The sequence below is a fragment of the Haliotis cracherodii genome, unplaced genomic scaffold (genome assembly GCF_022045235.1).
Source record: "Haliotis cracherodii isolate W230 unplaced genomic scaffold, xgHalCrac1.p SCAF_5, whole genome shotgun sequence".
NCBI lineage: Eukaryota > Metazoa > Mollusca > Gastropoda > Lepetellida > Haliotidae > Haliotis > Haliotis cracherodii.
In genome coordinates this window covers 39,604,374-39,624,114 of record NW_027266308.1, presented here as the reverse complement: position 1 = coordinate 39,624,114, position 19,741 = coordinate 39,604,374, and the positions used below count along the sequence as shown (strand labels likewise).

Sequence of the window (19,741 nt, the reverse complement as noted above, 5' to 3'; positions counted from 1 at the left end):
CCGAAGACCCGGGTTTGATTCCCAACATGGGTACAATGTGTGGAGCCCATTTCTGGTCTCCCGCCGTGATATTGCTGGAATATTGCTAAAAGCGGCGTAAAACCATACTCACTCACTCACTCACTGAAGACCTATTCTACCTCGGATCTTCAGTGGTCCAGTATACGTGTACATGTATGTACAATATGCACTTTTAATGCTTTCATCTGTTAATTGTTTGTTATTTTCAATCTGATTTATCTCATGAACTTTTTTATATAACTACAAAGTTGTATGTGTATGCATCATTTGACAACTTGTTTTATTATGTCTCTGCCTTAAATTGCCTTTTCGCTATATCTTATATGAGTCAAAAACGATACAATGGTTGACTTGACAGAAGAAATTCTGCTTCCCAGTCCCGATATTCTGCGTCCAGGAACTTCTGCATTTAATTGATTCTGTGACCTAGCCCGACACTGCTTGTACTCATAACGTCAAGTGGTTTAATTTGTAATTGGTAAATAATAATTCATTTGTCAATGGAAAAGAATAACCAGCCAAGATTTTCTGCCGAAACAGATTCCACTTTGCGTTAAGGGCAGACAGCTGTGGAAATTATAGGAAAGGGCCACTGAAAATAAGTGATGACACCCGGTGTTCGCGCAATATCACCAGAAGGCTGCGTTTAATTGATAACGTCAACGTAACCTCGATTAACTGCCTAAAACAGACCACCACCCCCACCACCCCCACCACCCCAAGATCCGGGTTAGATTTGGTCTTCTGCAACCCTTGCTTGTCGTAAGAGGCGACTAATTGGTTCGGGTTTTCAGGCTCACTGATTTGCTAGATGCATGTCATTATATACCAATTGCGTAGATCGATGCTTATGATGTAAATCAATCGATTGCTTGGTCCAGGCTGGTTCAGACTGTATCTCTGGGATAAAGCATAATCTTACAATGTCATTCGAGCATTAACTCTACATGTACAACAAACAAACAAATAAACACTGTGTGTTAAAGGCAAAATAGTCAGTGATGACACCAAGGCAAGCGAGTCTTGCTCTACCGGTAGCACCCATCATTTTCCTTAAAAAGAGTGTGTGGGTTTGTAAGAAATTGTTGCCAAACGACACATCCAGCAATTATAAGACGGCGGCAAAAAAAAACCAATCGAATCTGGACCAGGCAATCCAGTGATAAGTACAACGAATAATGATCAAAGTCGTTGTGGTACAACGTCATGCGACCCGTGAAGAGACGGGGTAGAATAGGTCTTTAGCAACCCATGCTTGCCGTAAAAGGCGAGAATGCTTGTCGAAAGAGGCGAATAACGGGATCGGGTGGTCAGGCTCGCTGACTTGGTTGAAGCATGACATCGATCCCAATTGCGTGGATTGATGTTCATCACTGGATTGTCCGGTCCAGACTTGATTATTTACAGACCACCGTCATATAGCTGGAATATTACTGAGTGCGGCGTAAAACAACAAACGAACAAAGCAACTACAACGCTATGCTTCCAACCAAGTCACGAAGCATAAAGTAAGTGACAGACAGCATAGCGGTGTGAAAACTCACTGTAAGGGTCATAAATATTGGCTAGCATCGCACATCATGTTGCCACGCAATGTGTCATATTTAGAACATTCCACTGAATGTATTCAATAGCATGCCAGGAATGACGTGCCCAGGGTTTTTTTATGGTAAAACCTTGGTTTAATAGCTTAGCTGTAAGTAAAATGTATCTTTCCATGAAATTTGAATACTATGTACATGTTCTTAAGTGCCGAAGCAAATGGGAAATGTAGATGCCATGAAACGGATGGCATATTGCTCGACATAAAAGGAAAATTCACGATGGGAAAATCGAAATTTTACAGTTTGTCATACAGCTTGGAACAAAGGCTGCCATCATTTTGACTTTTATGCATACATGTGTACATCCAGATAGGACACTGAATGCGGTTTCTCAGCTGGTTCTTTGATTTACAACTGTGGTGGATGTGATGATGTGGATATACTTATATACCTCGGCATTGTTGAAAACACATGAGGAGGTCATCTATGGATCTGAACCTGTTGTGAAACGCTTTGGGAATATTGCTCTTCTTTGATTTTAAATTAACTAAATTAATCACCCATTTGTTTCAATCAGGATATTAATCCTGCAGTGGCTATCAGCAGCTGATTCAAGCGTATGGGGTTCATTATAACCTATTCCTGTGTCCATTCCCGAGACGATTGCTGTATACATATTTAATGTGAATAAGACACTAGATGAGCTACACTAGGTGGGAATTAGCAATCATGTGGCTGATACAAGTGTCGATAGTATACAAATCAATGGATCTACATGGATCAATTCACATACGTGTATCTATCGTCTTGGTCTGTCTCAGATTCCTTGAACCCTATTATTTCCATTTCGCCCAGCCCTTACTGCAATGACATAGCCCTAAAGAAAGCAAGTCTAGATACTTCCCATGCCTGAATCATCCATCTCACTGGGGCTCCTTTTGAATTTAAATGGAGTTATTTGTTTCTATAAAAACTATATATGTTCAGAGAGTACTCTACTGTCGTCTTAGTAAGATCTTAACAGAAGAGTAATTAGATGACCTTTGGAGCAGCTGCAGCGCACTCGCTCATCTCGTATAAGGCCTAGGTTCGATTCCCCAACGAGTACAATTTATACTCTTGGTGACATCCATCGTGATAAGGCTGCGAAACGCCTGAGACAGATGACGCACAATATATGTGCATTAATTTGTTTACGAGAACAACGAGTAAATATGATGAATGCCCTATACGAGATTCATGCCATCATTCTATAGGCTGCATCCATCTGTACGTTGACGGTAACAAGGAGTGGTCACTGCATATTCAAGACAAGTAGTCTGCCATTTAGGTATAGTTAGGTGTACATTATACAGACATGATGGAGATGATGATATGCGTCCATCTTAAGCTGATGATTTGCCTTAATTATCTGACTGTAATTCCGTGAATAAAATGTATGAATAATTCACTTGGTAATTATCACACAGATGGGGATTATGTGTATGTATGCAATCGGAAACAATTGGGAATATTATCACAGAAGATTCCCTTATAACAATGTCTATACCACTCCAATGTGATCATATTTACATAAGGAATGCAAAAACATCCAAATTGGCGAGCTTGAACGACAAGATCAATGTGTTCTTGTTTTCTGTTTTAAGGTTTGATGGTATTTTACCCATTTATCAATCAAACTTTAATATGTTTTTTATAAAGTAATATTCACCATGGCGCCCGAATAAACAACATCAAGGATATAACTTTCTTTTTTGTATATTCAATATGTGCAATCAAAGCAATAAAATAAGTTAAAATTAACAAAGCGTCATATTGATTTACGTGATCGTGCATAAATGTATTTCTTATCGCACATTGCTGAAGAAACTGTTTATGCGCTCTCACGTATCATAATAAGCGTGGAATTGGAAGCAAGTATCCGGAAGGAAGACAAGGGGTACCCAGCTTCTGTCCTGCATGTACAGAAATCTTTATCATTCTTTTGCTGCCATTTGCCATTTTGCTCCCTGGTCTGTCATGCTCAGAGGAACCAATTCCACGTGTTGAGAAACCACAAATACCAACATTACGATAATGGAACTACTTTAAATGTACTATTTCCTTATCTGGATTGACTTGAAAAGCCTATTATTGCTTTGGATTCCATAAAATGGCAATTATTGTAAACCCTGGAGTATGTGTTCCATAGGTTTCTGAGTCAAAATAGTTCTCAAGCGAACCATATATGCTGGTAGTAAAAGGCGACTAAATTGGATCGGATGGCTAGGCTTGGATGGCAGATGCCATCGGACCCTAAATGGAAGGGACGTTGTTCACAATATCAATCACTGGTACAGACACCTTATTTACAGACTGCCATGACATAGCTTGGCCATATGTGCCTCGTATATTCACAGGCGGGTCAGAGGGAGGGGGTTTCCCTTTTCTTTTTGAAAACCAAATGTAGAATGTTGTAGGCAGTAAAATTGACTGAGAGAGGATTTTGTTTTCCTTGAATAGGTCCGCCCTTGATATTGTTGACTAAGGCGTAAATCAACAGGCTAACAAAATATGTGTTGTCAGACGTGCGGAATATATTAGATGACTAGTGGTTGGTTTGTCACGCAGAAGACCCAGATAACTGACGATAATATAGCTAGATTAATGTTAACAGTGATGTAAATCCCAACTGGGTCGCTTGTTCTGATCAAAGCGTTCTGACCAAAGCGCCCACTCGTCACTTACGACCAGCAAATGTTGTTGGGGACCTATTCTAACCCGGAGGGGCCTTGGGGTAGCTTAGTGGTTAAAGCGTTGGCTCGTCACGCCGAAGACCCGGGTTCGATTCCCCAAATGGATGCAACCTGTAAAGCCCGTTTGTGATATCCTCCGACGTGATGTATTGTTTTAAGTAATATTGCTAAATGTTACATAAACCCATACTCACTTCTAAATCCTAAAAAACTCATCATCTCATTTGCATGCTGTAGTCACCAATACTACAGTTATATCAAGGTTGTAACACAAACATTGTGTTTGCATCAAACAAACCAGTGGTTGATATCATGAGGCTCACACATCATAACCACTTGGTCATTTCAGTCAGCCCTTTCAAGTAGGAGTTCTGGGGACCTATTATCTCGAATAACACCTTCAATAATAGTTCCATAATTCGCTAGAGGAACACCTCCGAGTATTACACTGTCATGTCATGTCATGTCATGTCATGTCATGTCATGGCTGATGTTCTGTGGTGGCATTTTAACTGAAGAGAATGATAATTCCCAATAATTGCAAGTACTTCGCGAACATCATTTTTTATTACAAACGTCGAATAGAACATTGATTATCCTGTAATTAATACAATTATTATTGCAAATGTAGATGATTAGTTGTCATCCTGGTAGTGATTACAGCATATATAATTAGCTGTACGTGTACTACTTGATACTCCAGCGCCTTTCTAAACATGTTTTGAGAAATCTAGTTTATTATTGTCATTTCAGTATCGTATGACACGTGTGTGGGTTGTAGAAATAATCAAATATATTTCCCAGTAAAACTTATCTTTTTATGATTATCATTTTTTGCTGAATGTGACTCCAATGGATTTCTTTAGTCTGTTATTTGTTAAACTGAAACACGTTTTTACAACATAACGTGATTGGGGATTTAAAAAAATGACAATCGAGAAACATGGAATGAAAAATTCTTAATACCAGAAGTCAGATATTGTGGCAATTACATTTTCGCTGCCGAACGTGTGTGTTTTTATTGAGTGTAGGCGAAACATGTTACTTTGGGGGGTTTGTGGAAGATGAAATCTGGTCGAAAACGTCTTCAGGAAATCTCTAGAGTTTCTTAATATCCAATCTAATACTGACTTACTTTTCCGCTCCAGCTGAAGTGATAATTAAGTTATTATCTCTAATGAAATTACATCGTTTGGAAGTACGGAAAAGGAGATAGTTGAAGAATTATGTCCAGAACGCCAGCGTGGATAGAATATATATTTTAACTTGAAACAAACTTGTCAAACTAGTGAAATTGGATTGGACATTTAACGCACAAGAAATCGAAAGTCTGGCGCTCCGAAGCTACTAACCCGAAGCTCAGCCAGTCGTAAACACGGCTACCACAAGACATTAAGCAGGTTTTCTACATTAAAAGCCTAATTTGGTTACATTATGTTGTGGTCGCTATCTTGAACCTGTGAAGTGTAACACAGATATGTATTTCATGAACAGCGTCACTGTATTGGATGCTTGAAAGAGTGAACACATTGCAAGGAAAAGTATACAATTGCGATTCCGTTAAGTATTGACTTCTAAAAAGCACAAATTAATCACACTCTGACAGTGCACACATCGTGTCCATGGAGACGTCGTGTCAATATGTAATGTTATTTACAACCCGAGCATTCCTAGAATATACGGACAAAGTAAAGTAAACACAATTGGAGCAACATGATTGAAAGGCAGGGCATTTTAATCAAATTATGGAGATAGTTGTGGCTAAAGAGTTTGAATTCTTAAGGAACAAATGATTTTGAGGTAAACAATTGTGACTGCTGTCAGAAAGAGTAAAATGTTTTTGTTCCGAGAGAAGAAGCCATGTGTTATTTGTAAAAGATTTCCTGAAGAGAAATAGAGTAAATCAATGTTCAAAATATTTGAACGTCTGGCATGATATCAACATCGTTATGTTTTAACTGAATTTAATATTTCTTAGATAAATCTAAATTGGAAGCGTATGGCTAATACGAGTTTCAATCTGTAAATAGTAAACCCTCGTTAACTGGGAGACCGTTAGTCCAGAAATTTCATGATGATTACTGAGCGTGTGTGCGAACGTGCGTGTATGTGCGTGAACGTGTGTGTGTATGTGTATGCGTGTTCATGTACGTACTGGTATGAATGGATGCATGCATACATGTATGTTCATTATGATATGACCGTATTTAGAATACTGATGTATGATATGTATGTTATGGGGCAGAATGGTTCCCCCTTCTTCAGATGACATGGTGGAGACAAAAAATTAGCCGTCCATGTACCTCATGCCATGACATCATTGGACCAATGTAAAAAAGTGTAAGAAGTTGCAAGAGATGTAAGTTGGTATCCCGCTACCAGTGAAACCTTCTGGTTGCCAAAGGAAAGGCGTCCGGAAAGTTTCCCGAAAACTGTAAGTTGGTATCCCGCTACCAGTGAAATCTTCTCGTTGCCAAAGGAAAGGCGTCCGGAAAGTTTCCCGAAAACTGTAAGTTGGTATCCCGCTACCAGTGAAACCTTCTGGTTGCCAAAGGAAGGCGTCTGGAAAGTTTCCCGAAAACTGTAAGTTGGTATCCCGCTACTAGTGAAACCTTCTGGTTGCCAAAGGAAGGCGTCCGGAAAATTTCCCGAAAACGGAAACCTGTCTTTTCATGCTGTGAGGCCTTGTATGTGACATGGCGGTATAGCTGAGGGCACGTACCAAACTGAGACATTCTCTTGAGATAAACACACTGTAACGGAAACAAAGGTAAACTAGCGTCTGAGGACGAATCCCCGGGCGTTAATGCCATTACAACAATTACGTAATGTAAAAACGATTATACGTTCCTGTGGTTGAATGCTTCATCTTCAAATGTTCCAGGAATATGTTTTCTTTCATCTCCGAAATGTGGTTCTCCATTTAGCTGTATTGTTAAAGCGCATGGCATAATAATTCCCCATGCTCTGATGAGCAGAAACTGCAGATTTTGCCAAACGCTTTCTTGGGTTGTTTATACAGTAATATATTTAGAGAGTTCTTGAAACGTTTCCATTTGCAATATAAGACTCGTAACCTGTCACGTAAAATGTTGAGTTTGTGAGTTAGGCCAAATTTCCGTTAATTATGCATGTTATGTCATAAGATTTTGGAGGAAATACCATTTTGAATGAGTGAGTTAAACTTTAACGTCGTTTCGACATTGTTTCGGCCATAACCATGACAAGTTGTGGATTAATAATCATGTTATTACTGCATCAAAGGTTTATATAAAAGCAATATGTCAAACACAACACGTATTACCATATCAATAACCCGTATTGACACAGATTGACGACGTTTATGATTTTGTCGACAAAAACGCTAACGAACAAAGGGAGATTCCAGGATCATTGGATCCTGACATTTAAGAGACGCGATTCCACACAACAGCTTGTGAAGAAAATAAAAGCGACAAACCCCTTTTTCCCATAGCCACAAGAAATCTGTGCTAAAAGCAGAGTTGATTGTACTATTCCTGTTTCATGAGCATTTGTTTATGAATCATCATCAAATAGTGATGTGATACAGGTGTTCGCGAAAAGGTGCGTGTATACTGCCCCACCGGTGGCACCTGTCACAAACACATGCAAAGGCACTGATTCAAGGTAACAAGCCTCAGACCACTAAACGACAAACTAAATCAAGTTTTGATCTTAACTAGACAAATATTGAGTCTCTGAAATGAAAATATGAATTTACAACGCTTGTTTATTTGTCTTTAAATGAGGAACACAGAAATAAAGACTCGACAAAATAATGTAGTAGAGTTTTATGTAGTAGAGATTATATCGCAAAGACGTTTACATCTTTTTTTATAAACAAACCAGCATGGATATTCCATGACTGACCGGTGGTAATGGATGGGGTGACTCTAGCATCATTGCATCCTGATGGGATCCTGAATCTGAGGGATGCAATTCTGCACGACGATCTATGGAGCTCTATGACAACAATCTCACCCATGCCCCCTTCAAAACGAACCAATATGAACCCATCGAAGCATGAAAGCTTGTAATCGAGGGTTACGTAATTAATCTTACAACTGTCACACATTGCATTGAGACGCGGAAGATCTTGAAATCAAGGATCACTTTCTTAATCTTACAACTATCATACGTTGCATTTACACATAACAGAAACCCATTGACTTTCTTCGCAGTAGTTATTTCGGTCGTTTTGAAAGAATTCTTTTCAAGACCATTACTCTTGAAAACAAATAATTTCGTCACAAATTGTTCATGTTTTATTTGTTGGAAGACGTAACATGTAATGTAGACAATTGTATAGTGATAGCACAGATTAGTTAAATGTCATAGTACATGGTTGATGGAACATTTCTCACATAAACAGACACTAAAATAATGGTTTGAGGCGCGGCGAAGACGTTAAACCTAACTAACCATCGCATCCTTCAAGCTTCTTACACATATTGAAGCTATGAATTAAGAGGTGATATTCTTTCAAAGCAAACTATACAGTAGTTCCCTCTTTACAGTTGAAGCTTGAGAACGCTTGTTCTGATGTGCTCCATCAAGAACAGTATAAATGATGAACGAAATTTACGAACATTGAGTTTGTTGAGCCAAACATGAATGTGGAACATTGATTTACTCTAAGATAAACATTTAAGCTTTACAAATTATTAGTTGGGGCAGCCTTCATGACGCTTTTCGTTTGACTGACTCTAAATTGTTCCCACAGAAACACGTTAAAGGAGAAGTTTGAAATGTAATTCATTTACTATTAATTATTTTAATAAGATGTGACGACAAGCTGGCATCCTACTGATTATCATTGCTTCTAAATACCAAATATGAAATCCTACCACAACGGGAGACTATACATCGCGAGATCTCATTTCGATCCATATATTCCACAGAGAAATCTGTCTTCCCTTATTATAAACTGAAAACCTCATTTTCATTGATCAAGATAAAAAAAAATCATACGGATACACATTACAGTTTCCTAATGACTAATGTGTGTTCAAGATACATAGAGTTAACCCTTTAACTCCAATATCGAGTTTAAGCATTTCACTATGTCTACTTAAAACTCATTGTGATAATGAGAAAGGGTAAAAAATAGATTAAATGATGATGATAATGAGGATACTGAGGAGGAATGATGATGATGATGATGATGATGATGATGATGATGATGATGGGCCAATCAATTCATCAAGCGAATGCTAATGGTCAAAGAATCAGTGCATTAGAATTTCATCCTTTGATTCATGGAGATAATACAGTCCAAGCTGCCTTACAAGGCACGAGAAGGTTTTCAATGACAAGATAGCTAATCAATACCAAAATAATTTCCAAATGATAAATGTCATCCTAATTGTCATCTTTTGGTCTCATTTTAATTCACTATCCTCGTTTATTCGAAATGCTTGTTCAGCTGAATATATCGATATACATTTGCCTTGTAGATGTCTGTAGCTGAATGTTTCTCGGGACTCGTTGAATATTCTGCGCTAAGTGTATGCCGTACCATACGAACCATAAAGAGTTAACCAAGCTCATAAAACGTCTAGGTGGCCTAGTCGTCTAAGGCGCCGCAATTCGCTGCCTCCATTGTTCACGACAGAAAGCTGTGGTTGTGCATTCAAATACCGGTTATGTTTCTTGGTTTGTAAGGCACTATACCCGTTCCTGTTGGTTTCACCAAAGTGATACGCGCCGGAGACCTGCATCACTTCGAGCTTTCGTCCCGCATCAAGCCGTGATATAACTGCAATATTGTTCAATGCAGATTTAAACCCAACTCACTCACTCACTCTAGGTCTTAATTGGATGTGAAAGTAAAAGTTGTAAATATACATCGTTTAAGCTCAGAGTTGAAAGCATAAACGGTTAATTTGAAATGGTAGCGTTCATCAAAATGTTTCACATTCATCGAATGCCCAAAATACCTGTAGAGTTAATGCTCGAATGACATTATAAGATTATGCTATATCCCTGAGATACATGTACTGGTTGATGATGTTGTTACAAGTTCAGCCACGACACATGAAAGTTTGTTCGTTTCTTCGTATTTTAACGCCGCACTCAGCAATATTCCAGCTATATGACGGCGGTCTATAAATAATCCAGTATAGACCAGTGATTGGTATCATGAGCATCGATCCACGCAATTGGTAATACGACGACACGCATCAACCAAGTTAGCGCGCCTGACCCCCCGATCCCGTTATTCACCTCTTGCCACAAGCATAGTCGCCTATTACGACAAACATGGGTTGTTGGAGACCTATTCTACCCCGGATCTTCAGGGGTTGACATATGTTTCTAGGATCTACCATCTTGAGAATGTGATACGATATATCTATTGTGCACGTTAAATTACTATTTTGTTGTGATTCGTACTAGTTTATTTACTGGTGCATTCGTGTTTTGTAGCATTGTTAGAAGTGGTTGGTATTCGGTATGCGACAAGGTGAGCGACATTACTTCATCGTTGATACAGCTGTACCACAACGACTGTCAGGTTTGATTCGGTAAACCAGTGGCTGATAGTGTGGATACTCGACGTCGAGTATGATGTCACATATACATTCTGTAATCAACAGCCATTGTGTCCATTCAATACTCATTTTAATGTATTACAACATATCTGTGAGTGAGTGAGTGAGTATGGTTTTACGCCGCTTTTAGCAATATTCCAGCAATATCACGGCGGGGGACGCCAGACGCCAGAAATGGGCTTCACACATTGTACCCATGTCGGGAATCGAACCCGGGTCTTCGGCGTGACGAGCGAACGCTTTAACCACTAGGCTACCCGACCGCCCACAACATATCTGTGTCACAGGGACCTTTCTGTGTGGGCATGCAGATGACACATGCCCATTCAATCATATTGAACACCTTGTATTTTCATTAAACGTTTTCTGACAAGCGACAGCAAATTGATATATATGGAAAAGATCTTAAATTGAAATCAATTTATGTTTTTCATTATAGTTATAAAATCTTGCATCAGCCACATATTGACCCTTTCTAAATTTCATGCATAAAGTAATCAAGACGTTTTATTGTGTTTGGGTTATGCTTTACACAAACATGACATGTTCATAACCTCGTGGTGACGATACAAATACCATACTTCGCTGACAGCATGATTCGTTTGATGTTATTGATCGTTGCAATAATATAATGACATGTGACGTTCACATCACAGGTGTTGGAAATGGATGTCAACTGTGTTATGCTCAGTATCATTCGTACAAATTACTGCCTGTCATAGCCATAAAAAGAGTTCCCGTTTTCAATTAACGTCAGTTTGATGTTACATTTAACTTATGAGAAAATATTATATTTCAGTTATATGTCACACTTGTCAATATTTGGACAAGGCAATACCCTGCTTCTGATGTATGACTGCTACTGTGGTAATTGATCTAAAAGGTCGTTTTGTAATATACACAGACGGAATCATAATTTTAAGACAATAAAATAGTAATGGTTATTGCAAGTTTCATGATCATGTATTTATTTTTATGTATATGTTATACATTTAATGTTTCGAAACAGCTGACATTTATTTCACTGTTAATATATATTTAATGAGTACGCATATCAAAAATACCATTGGGCATATACAGATACAAACGTAACGTTGTACAGGCCTAGCTGAATGATTAGCGCTTTAATAAAACTAATATTATATACACAGTATCATTTGTGTGTTTAATTTCTGGTTTAACGCAGCACTTAACCAATATTCCAGCTGTTATACGGCGGCCTGTAACAATTTGCGTCAGGATCCGACAATCCAGTGATTGATATTATGAACAACGATCCATGCTGTCGGGGTACTATGACATACAATCAAGCAAGTCACCAAGTCTAACCACTCGGACCACTGAGTTAGCCTTTACGACCAGCGTAAGTTCCTAGGGACCATTATTCTTACCCTGAATCCCCATGGGGTTCACACAGTATTATTATGGCGGGTTAACTGCAAATCTACAGGTTAACATTTTAGTTATTCATAAAACTAATTTGACACATATCACGACCGATCAGATTAGATTATATAGAAGATATTGATTCCAAATACCAGCAGAACAACTGATTAAAACGTCCGACATTCAAATGTACAGACGGTGGAGAATCTGATAGTTAAAGCTATTCTCTTTAAGTACATCGACCTTTATTTGTTGAAGGAAATGAATACCGGGATCTCACATACCCTTACAGCAACATCAGCTATATGTATACACTGGTGCGGGTGTTTACATTGACCATGCATCATCGGATATCGCATGGCAATACTTACTACAAAACAGTCGAGCCAAACTACATAATTTACAGGCTTGTGTGAACAGTTGTCCCAAGAGAAGGGGTCAGAGCGTGCACCTTGCAGCACGCCTGGATCATGATCTGCCACCATATGCTGGTACCAGGAATACACCTCGACGGATTATCTCTGATAAACAAACCCTCATAACTCTGAGTGAAGGGGCCGATGTAATTTGAAACAGTCCTGTCTGTTCAAGATAAGCAATATCGCATTTCTATAGTTACGCATAAAATCTCATATCCTTCAGTAAATAAGCGCACGTCTAACATTATGCAAGTAATCAGTGGATCCGTGTGTTTACTATAAAAGACGTGCATCACGCCTGTAGACATGCTGCCTGGTGTGGGATGGTTGGTGTTGCTGATGAATTAGTGTTTATGAATCTGCTTCAGCATCATATGACGTGCTGCCACAAAATAGAACGAGCTTGTGGCTGTTAGTAACAGACATAATGAAGTACTTTCAGATTGGTATCATACTCTGTTCAAATCGACATTCTGGCAAACCTTTTTCTGGAATTGTACATGTTCAATCAGAAAATATTTATATTGTTGAATGTTGATATTAATTAAATTGATTTATGGCTTCTTTAACATAACATGGTGTTTTTTAACATGTTCACACATGTATGAATAGTATAAGACATTCCACTAGGCTCATACACCTTTTGGCTAAAACTCACATCCCTGTTTGAAAATGTTAAAACAATTTCTGGAAACAATTGATACATTAAGGATGCAGTCTAAATAGTTTCAACAACGCATTCTACATATGCTAAACTCACAATTATAAGAATTTGATCACTTTAACAATACAGTGTATGTATGTAAACTATGCTTTCACTCGTTTGGTAATTATCGCCTGGAAAACATACAGGCGTTTCGAGCATAACTCCAATATATACAAACACAAACCAATAAACATGCTGTGATGCTTATATTTATAACCCGCTACTGCACGCCGTGACTCTTGGGTAATCATTGAACAACTTGGGATCCCGAGTGCTCGACATGTTCACTAGGTGTTGAGGCGTGTTGCTTCTTCACCGAGAAGTGTTATGTCTAGTGTCAGAGCATGTTACGTTCACCAAGGGTTAGGGGCTGTCCAAGTTTCCGTATTCTAAATGGTAATGAAGGTGGATGGAAGTTTTCATATAATCTATGAATAAATCATGACAATAAACAATATTGATATGACGGTTGTAGCTATTATGGTTATAATAAATAGTTATTTTATGTCTTTGGGCCCCTTTTGGATTGAGAGATAGAAATGGTCCCCAGTGACCTGTGCTTGTTGTAAGAGGCACGTAAGATGGATCGAGTGGACAGGCTCTGTGACTTGGTTGATTACCTGTCTTCAATGGACTGTCTGGTCCAGACTCGAATATTAGCCCGCTGCTGTGATGTGGCTGGAATATTGCTGACTGCAGTGCTAAATAATAAACACTAACCTAACATTATGTCCCTTGGTCATATTTTTGTTTCATATCAATCAGATCTTAGTTCTCGCTACCGCTAAACAAAGCTGATTTTAATGGGATTGGTTTCTTATATATATATATCACAAAAAATATCAATCAATTAATTGTCTGCCCAGACTCGAATATTAGCATACTACACATAAATAGCAATAGACACTCACTATAAATGATGTCTTCTTTAAACAGAATCATATCAAGGATATTAATATGAAGTATTCAATTCACAATTTTAATATGGTTTTCTTTCTGTAATATCTGTACCTATGCATGTCACTGATAAGCGATATCCACATAATTTATTAGCTGGATGTGATATAGGGTACACCTCGTTTCTGTGACCTACCGGGGTCAAAGGTTAGAGTTGAGTTTCACAGCAAGAACCACATGGTATCGAAATGTGATATTCTCTCTGATAACTTGTCAGTGGCGCTAACGGAAATAGGGCTAGATTTACAGTTAAATGATAAGTAGAAAATTAGTCCGGTATTGCATCGGACCATGTCAAACGTATATAGGTATGTATGTCTCGGTATGCCTATCGCAGAACAAACTGATTCACAGATAAAGGGATGGGTTTCATTTCTAAATGGTAATGTCACTTATATACTCGGCGATAGCCAGTATTGGCGGTATATTTGCACGTATCAACCGTGTATTCCCCTCATTCATAACCAAGAGCAACACTCTATAAACAATTACCATCACACCATCACGCCGTTAATGTGCGTGTGTTGTGTTTGATAGATTGACATTGACAAAGCGATTACCGTTCCACATCATGTCAATTAAGTGATTATGGTCATTATGGGGAAATAATAGCTTCGAATAATAGAGCGAGTCTGTCGTATTTGGTACTATAGGTTACATCAACATAACAAGCACGTACCTTCACATGTCTTTTTTTAGTTAATACTGTTATCAATCACTACACATCAACATTGTCACAGGTAAAAATCCAATTGACACCACTCACCTGTATGTTGTAGCACTCGTCGTTACATACGAAGTGTTCATATGCCTGGCCCACAACCAGGAGTGACAGTATTAATGGTAAAGCCGACTGGTCATAGAGCAAACTGACCATGATGGGGCTAGTATAGTTTATCCAGTCTCACATCCTTGCTTCATGCAGCAAGGCGAACAGCCAACATCTGTTCCAGGCTATGAACTTCACTTCATCCCGGCATTGCGCTTGGGTGAGAAAAAAAGCAGGAACTATTTTTAGAATCTCCTCCTCTCTTTGTGTGTCTCTGGAAATTATTCAAGACGTTTGTATGCTTTAGTGCATCATGAAATACTAATGCACTCGCACAATCCCTTGCTACTTCGATGCTGTCTCTGCCCAACTGGAACAGTTAGTGTTTCAGAAATAAGAAGCTCAATATTGCCTCGCGACGGCCTGTCCACGCGACCTACGCGGATGTTAACGTAATTACATATCCCTTTAAATATGATCAGAGGATGTTCTTGGTGCACAGACCTAATTATTTCACTGAACCCAGTGTCAAGTTTCCGTTAGGCGCGCGAGCGATTATTGAGAATGTTTAAATGTTCGGAAAATCACTGGCGCTATTTGAAGCCGCTTCCACCCAGAGTGGAGAACGATTGAAATTAAAGGTGAGCTTAGGTCTGTCTGTATGCTGTAATTAATTGGCTTTTTAGAGCACGTGACTTGAGGTTAGATCTTCCTCGGCATGGGTGTGATAAAGAAGTTTTTATGTGTCGCCAAAATAGAACGATTGAAGGAGATTTAAGAGGCAAGACAAAGTTCCTGCGACCCGACGTTGGAGTTCTACTCCTAATCAGTAGAGAGGAGTACCGCATCCGACTGTCACGATAGTCCATTTAGTCCTTAGCTCTCTCGGAGCGGCTACTTTCGTTGCTAATATGGTGCATCATGTTGTTAGCACGCGTCACTAATCCAGGCTGCAGTGTTTGGAGTAATTATTTGATTTCATGATTTATTGACGTGTTGATTGCGACCATTCCAACAGTGAACAGGTCGATAAAGCACGGGAATTGTGGGGAGTGACTGGTGGGTGCCAGAGATGCTATCTTGAAGTTTGTAAGGTTCAAAGCAGTCCATTATAGATATGAACTCACTGTACAACTACCGCTAAGTCTTTGTCAAATGCTCGGGCATTCTTTGTGTAGATCGCAAAGCAAAGTCAGATTACGTATATCCTTGCCAAAGCTCGGGCACTTCAGACATAAATATCAACACATAGTCATATTACGACTACCGTAAAGCTGCATATAATGGTCGGGAACTTGTTTTGAAACCTCAAAGCAAAGTCACAGGATATTATTGCAAAAGCTCGAGCACTTTGGCATTAATCTCAACGAATAGTATTACAACTACCGTAAAACCTTTGAACAAGCAAGGCGCCGCCATTCGCTGTGCAGAGTGTGTTCCTTGGGTACGCTTGTTACCTATTATCGTGGATGCGAATCCCGGTTCGCTCTGATAATGTCTCTAGCTAGGGTAGTCAGCACCATACCCGTGCTTGTGTGTTTCACCGAGGTTATAAATGTCTGAGACCTGTATCACTTCGGGCTTTCCTTCCACATTAGTGAGTATGGTTTTACGCCGCTTTTCACAATATTCCAGCGGGGAACACCAGACATGGGCTTCACGCATTGTACACATGTGGGGAATCGGGCCCTGGTTCTTCGGCGTGACGAGCGAACGCTTTAGCCACGAGGCTACCCCTACCGCCCCTCTCCAACATTAAGCAGACTCGCCTTGACATAAGTGGAATACTGATCATGGCGTTAAACAAACGCAGTCACGCACGTTATGAAATGCTCGGACCCGTTGTGTGAACATCGGACGCATAATATATCACCTTACGACTACCGATAATCATTTGTACAAATCGTGCGTATTGTATTATGAAACAGGAAATTACGTTAATATTTCTCCACTTAATATCAAAAGGGTGAATGGGTGGATATATAACTGCTTTCTATTCTCCAGTTGAACGTTAATTTAGGCCCGGTTAGAGACCCACATCCACACCCACACCCACACCCACACCCACACCCACACATACACACACACCCACACACACACCCACAACCACACCCACAACCACAACCACACCCACAACCACAACCACACCCACAACCACAACCACACCCACAACCACACCCACACCAACAACCACAACCCACACCCACACCCAGTACAGACGGCCTAACTCACCATTCGTTTCCTCAAAATGACATAGTTATAAACTTTTTCGGTTAATAAACCGGTAACTTACAGTCAAATTCAAATGTCATCTTTGAGCTGTGTTGCAAAAAGGGTCTGTCATATATTGAACTTGACACGTGAAAAGATGGAACCTGAAGCACCTCACAATCAAAGTACATTGCTCATATATGCGAGGGTTGTTTTATACAACAGTAAACTCGTATTACCCTTTCCCAAATCAGTTGTCTTGAATTATCGTGGAATGCCATACGATTGGGAACACACAATGCTGCAAAGCCTCCACATCAGATAATAAAGCTTGCTCGTCCACGCACTGTCATTGCTACCTTGTTCAACACTGGTGACAGGCATGGCATTGATTACACAAACCAATCAGTTTAAAATTCAGCTACTTAATTCTAGAAAGACATTTGGCTGAGTATTTTATCTACAGGCACAATGAATTCATTTCATTTAATAACATGCTTCGTCCCCTTTCAATATGATGTTCATTCGACAGATGTCCGCACTGTTGTGTGATTTGTCAGTGTAGAGGAATGTGTTCAAGGTTTTGCGTTACGTTATTGTAGAAGGGCAACCAGAGATGTAAGGTTAAGTTCGCCCATGTAATTTCTGAAAGGTTTTACTTACGTAGTTATATTTCAATATTTTTTTTCGCTTGCCTTTTAATATGTCAATCCTTTTTTTAATAAGAATGTATTTTATTAAGTACAGAATAGACAACGAACAAGTCTTCATTTGTTTCGTCTTTTGAGCATTGTCAACGCTGTGCGGTGTTCGTCTTTTGCGTTTCGTTGATCCAGTGCATATGACGCACGTTTTTTTTTTGTCTGCTCCTAACCGGATTGAGTTTAAGGCATGACCTTTCATCGTGTTACTATAGCGACCGTAATAACAATAAAACTCATCGGATTGATGCATTTAGAATTGGGTTAAACCTATCAGATATTTCTGAAAGTGTATACCAGATAAAAATCTGAAGAGCGTAAACTGGTGCAGTGTCTTTATTAACATGATAGCTTCCACATTTTGTATATTCTGGAGCTGGTACATGAAGGACAGGTAAATCCAAGGATGAAACATGCGGATGGAGGAGGGGCGGCGGGGGGGGGGGGGGGGGGGGGGCAGTCGTTAAGATACAGCTGCAGTACTCCACGATACAGCTCTGATATCACAGTAACGGGTGGCCCAGTCGTCTAAGGCGCCGCGATTCCCTGTGCTGAGTCGTTTCCCTTGGACACGCTAGAAACCTATCATTGTGGGTTCGAATCCTGGTTCGCCCCGATTATGTTTCTTGGTTTGTCAGTACCATACCCGTGCTCATGGGTTTCACCAAAGTGATAAACGTCTAAGACAAGCATCCTTTCGGGCTTTCCTCCCACATCAAGCTGACACGCCGTGATATAACGGGAATACTGTTCAAAGCGGCGTCAAACCCAACTCACACTCACTCATTCTAGTAAGTATGTAGGAGTAATTACATGCCAGAATATGTAACTGCTTTATGGTGTCGGCCTGTAGATGATTGAATGCTTGGATGATTGAATGATTGGAGAGTATCAAACTAACAGTTATTAGCTTGCGGTCAGCGTGGTCACTTCACACCACCAGATCCCCGTGTTCGCCCATTCCTGGTGTACCCCACCGTGATACGCTTGGAATAGGTCTACAAGCGGATAACACTTTAAATCCCTCTCTCCTTGGGTCAGATCAAGTCCCCGTGCATGTCGGATGGTTAAGTTGTATCATGAGGCTGATTGTTTGTCATCGTAGTCATGCTATCAACCACTAATTTGGCTGGTCCAGGCTGGATAATTTACAGGCAGTCGTGAACTGGTCAACTATGAAGAATGCGGCATTTGCGACCTTTCGAGCACTCGATAATGGTATTTTATCTAAATGACGCCCCGGCGTATATTTGAGACCCGGATACCGTAAAAATAAAAAATAATGATAATATTAAGTCCTCTTATAAAGCGCATAACTCCATACACAATGTATGCCCAAAGCGCTGCATTAGTAGTAAGCTGGTCATTGGATCAGTGTGCACAGTGATTTCATTCTCAGCTCCCTTGGGAGCATACAACCCAAGCTGCCTTTGAGGCGCTAGAAGGCTAAAGTCAAATTACCATCAAATTATATCTTCACCGTAGGTTATGTTTCATTGTTTTTTCTTTATTTACTGTGTTTTAGTTGACTCGAAGTGTATTAGAAACCAAGTGTATAAGTATAAGTGACCTGTGTATTCTTCCAACTCGTTTTTCACCCGGCGTTCATTTGCAGGTCAAACATCAATTAGAGATTATACAGTAACCTATTCTCAGCAAGCACCAGACATAAAGACTTACGAGACACAAACAAAACTATGCTGTAATAAAACATGTGCAA

General features: G+C 39.6%; 1 protein-coding gene across 1 annotated transcript in view; it reads right to left on the bottom strand.

The window, feature by feature from the left end:
- Nucleotides 1-15,516, bottom strand: part of LOC139443436 (uncharacterized) — a 49,034-nt gene extending 33,518 nt beyond the window's left edge. The window contains exon 1 of the mRNA XM_071224426.1: nt 15,107-15,516. Coding sequence (XP_071080527.1) covers nt 15,107-15,217 — 111 coding nt within the window. The 5' untranslated portion in view covers nt 15,218-15,516. The remainder of the gene's footprint in view (nt 1-15,106) is intronic.
- Between the last annotated feature and the right edge of the window lie 4,225 nt (nt 15,517-19,741).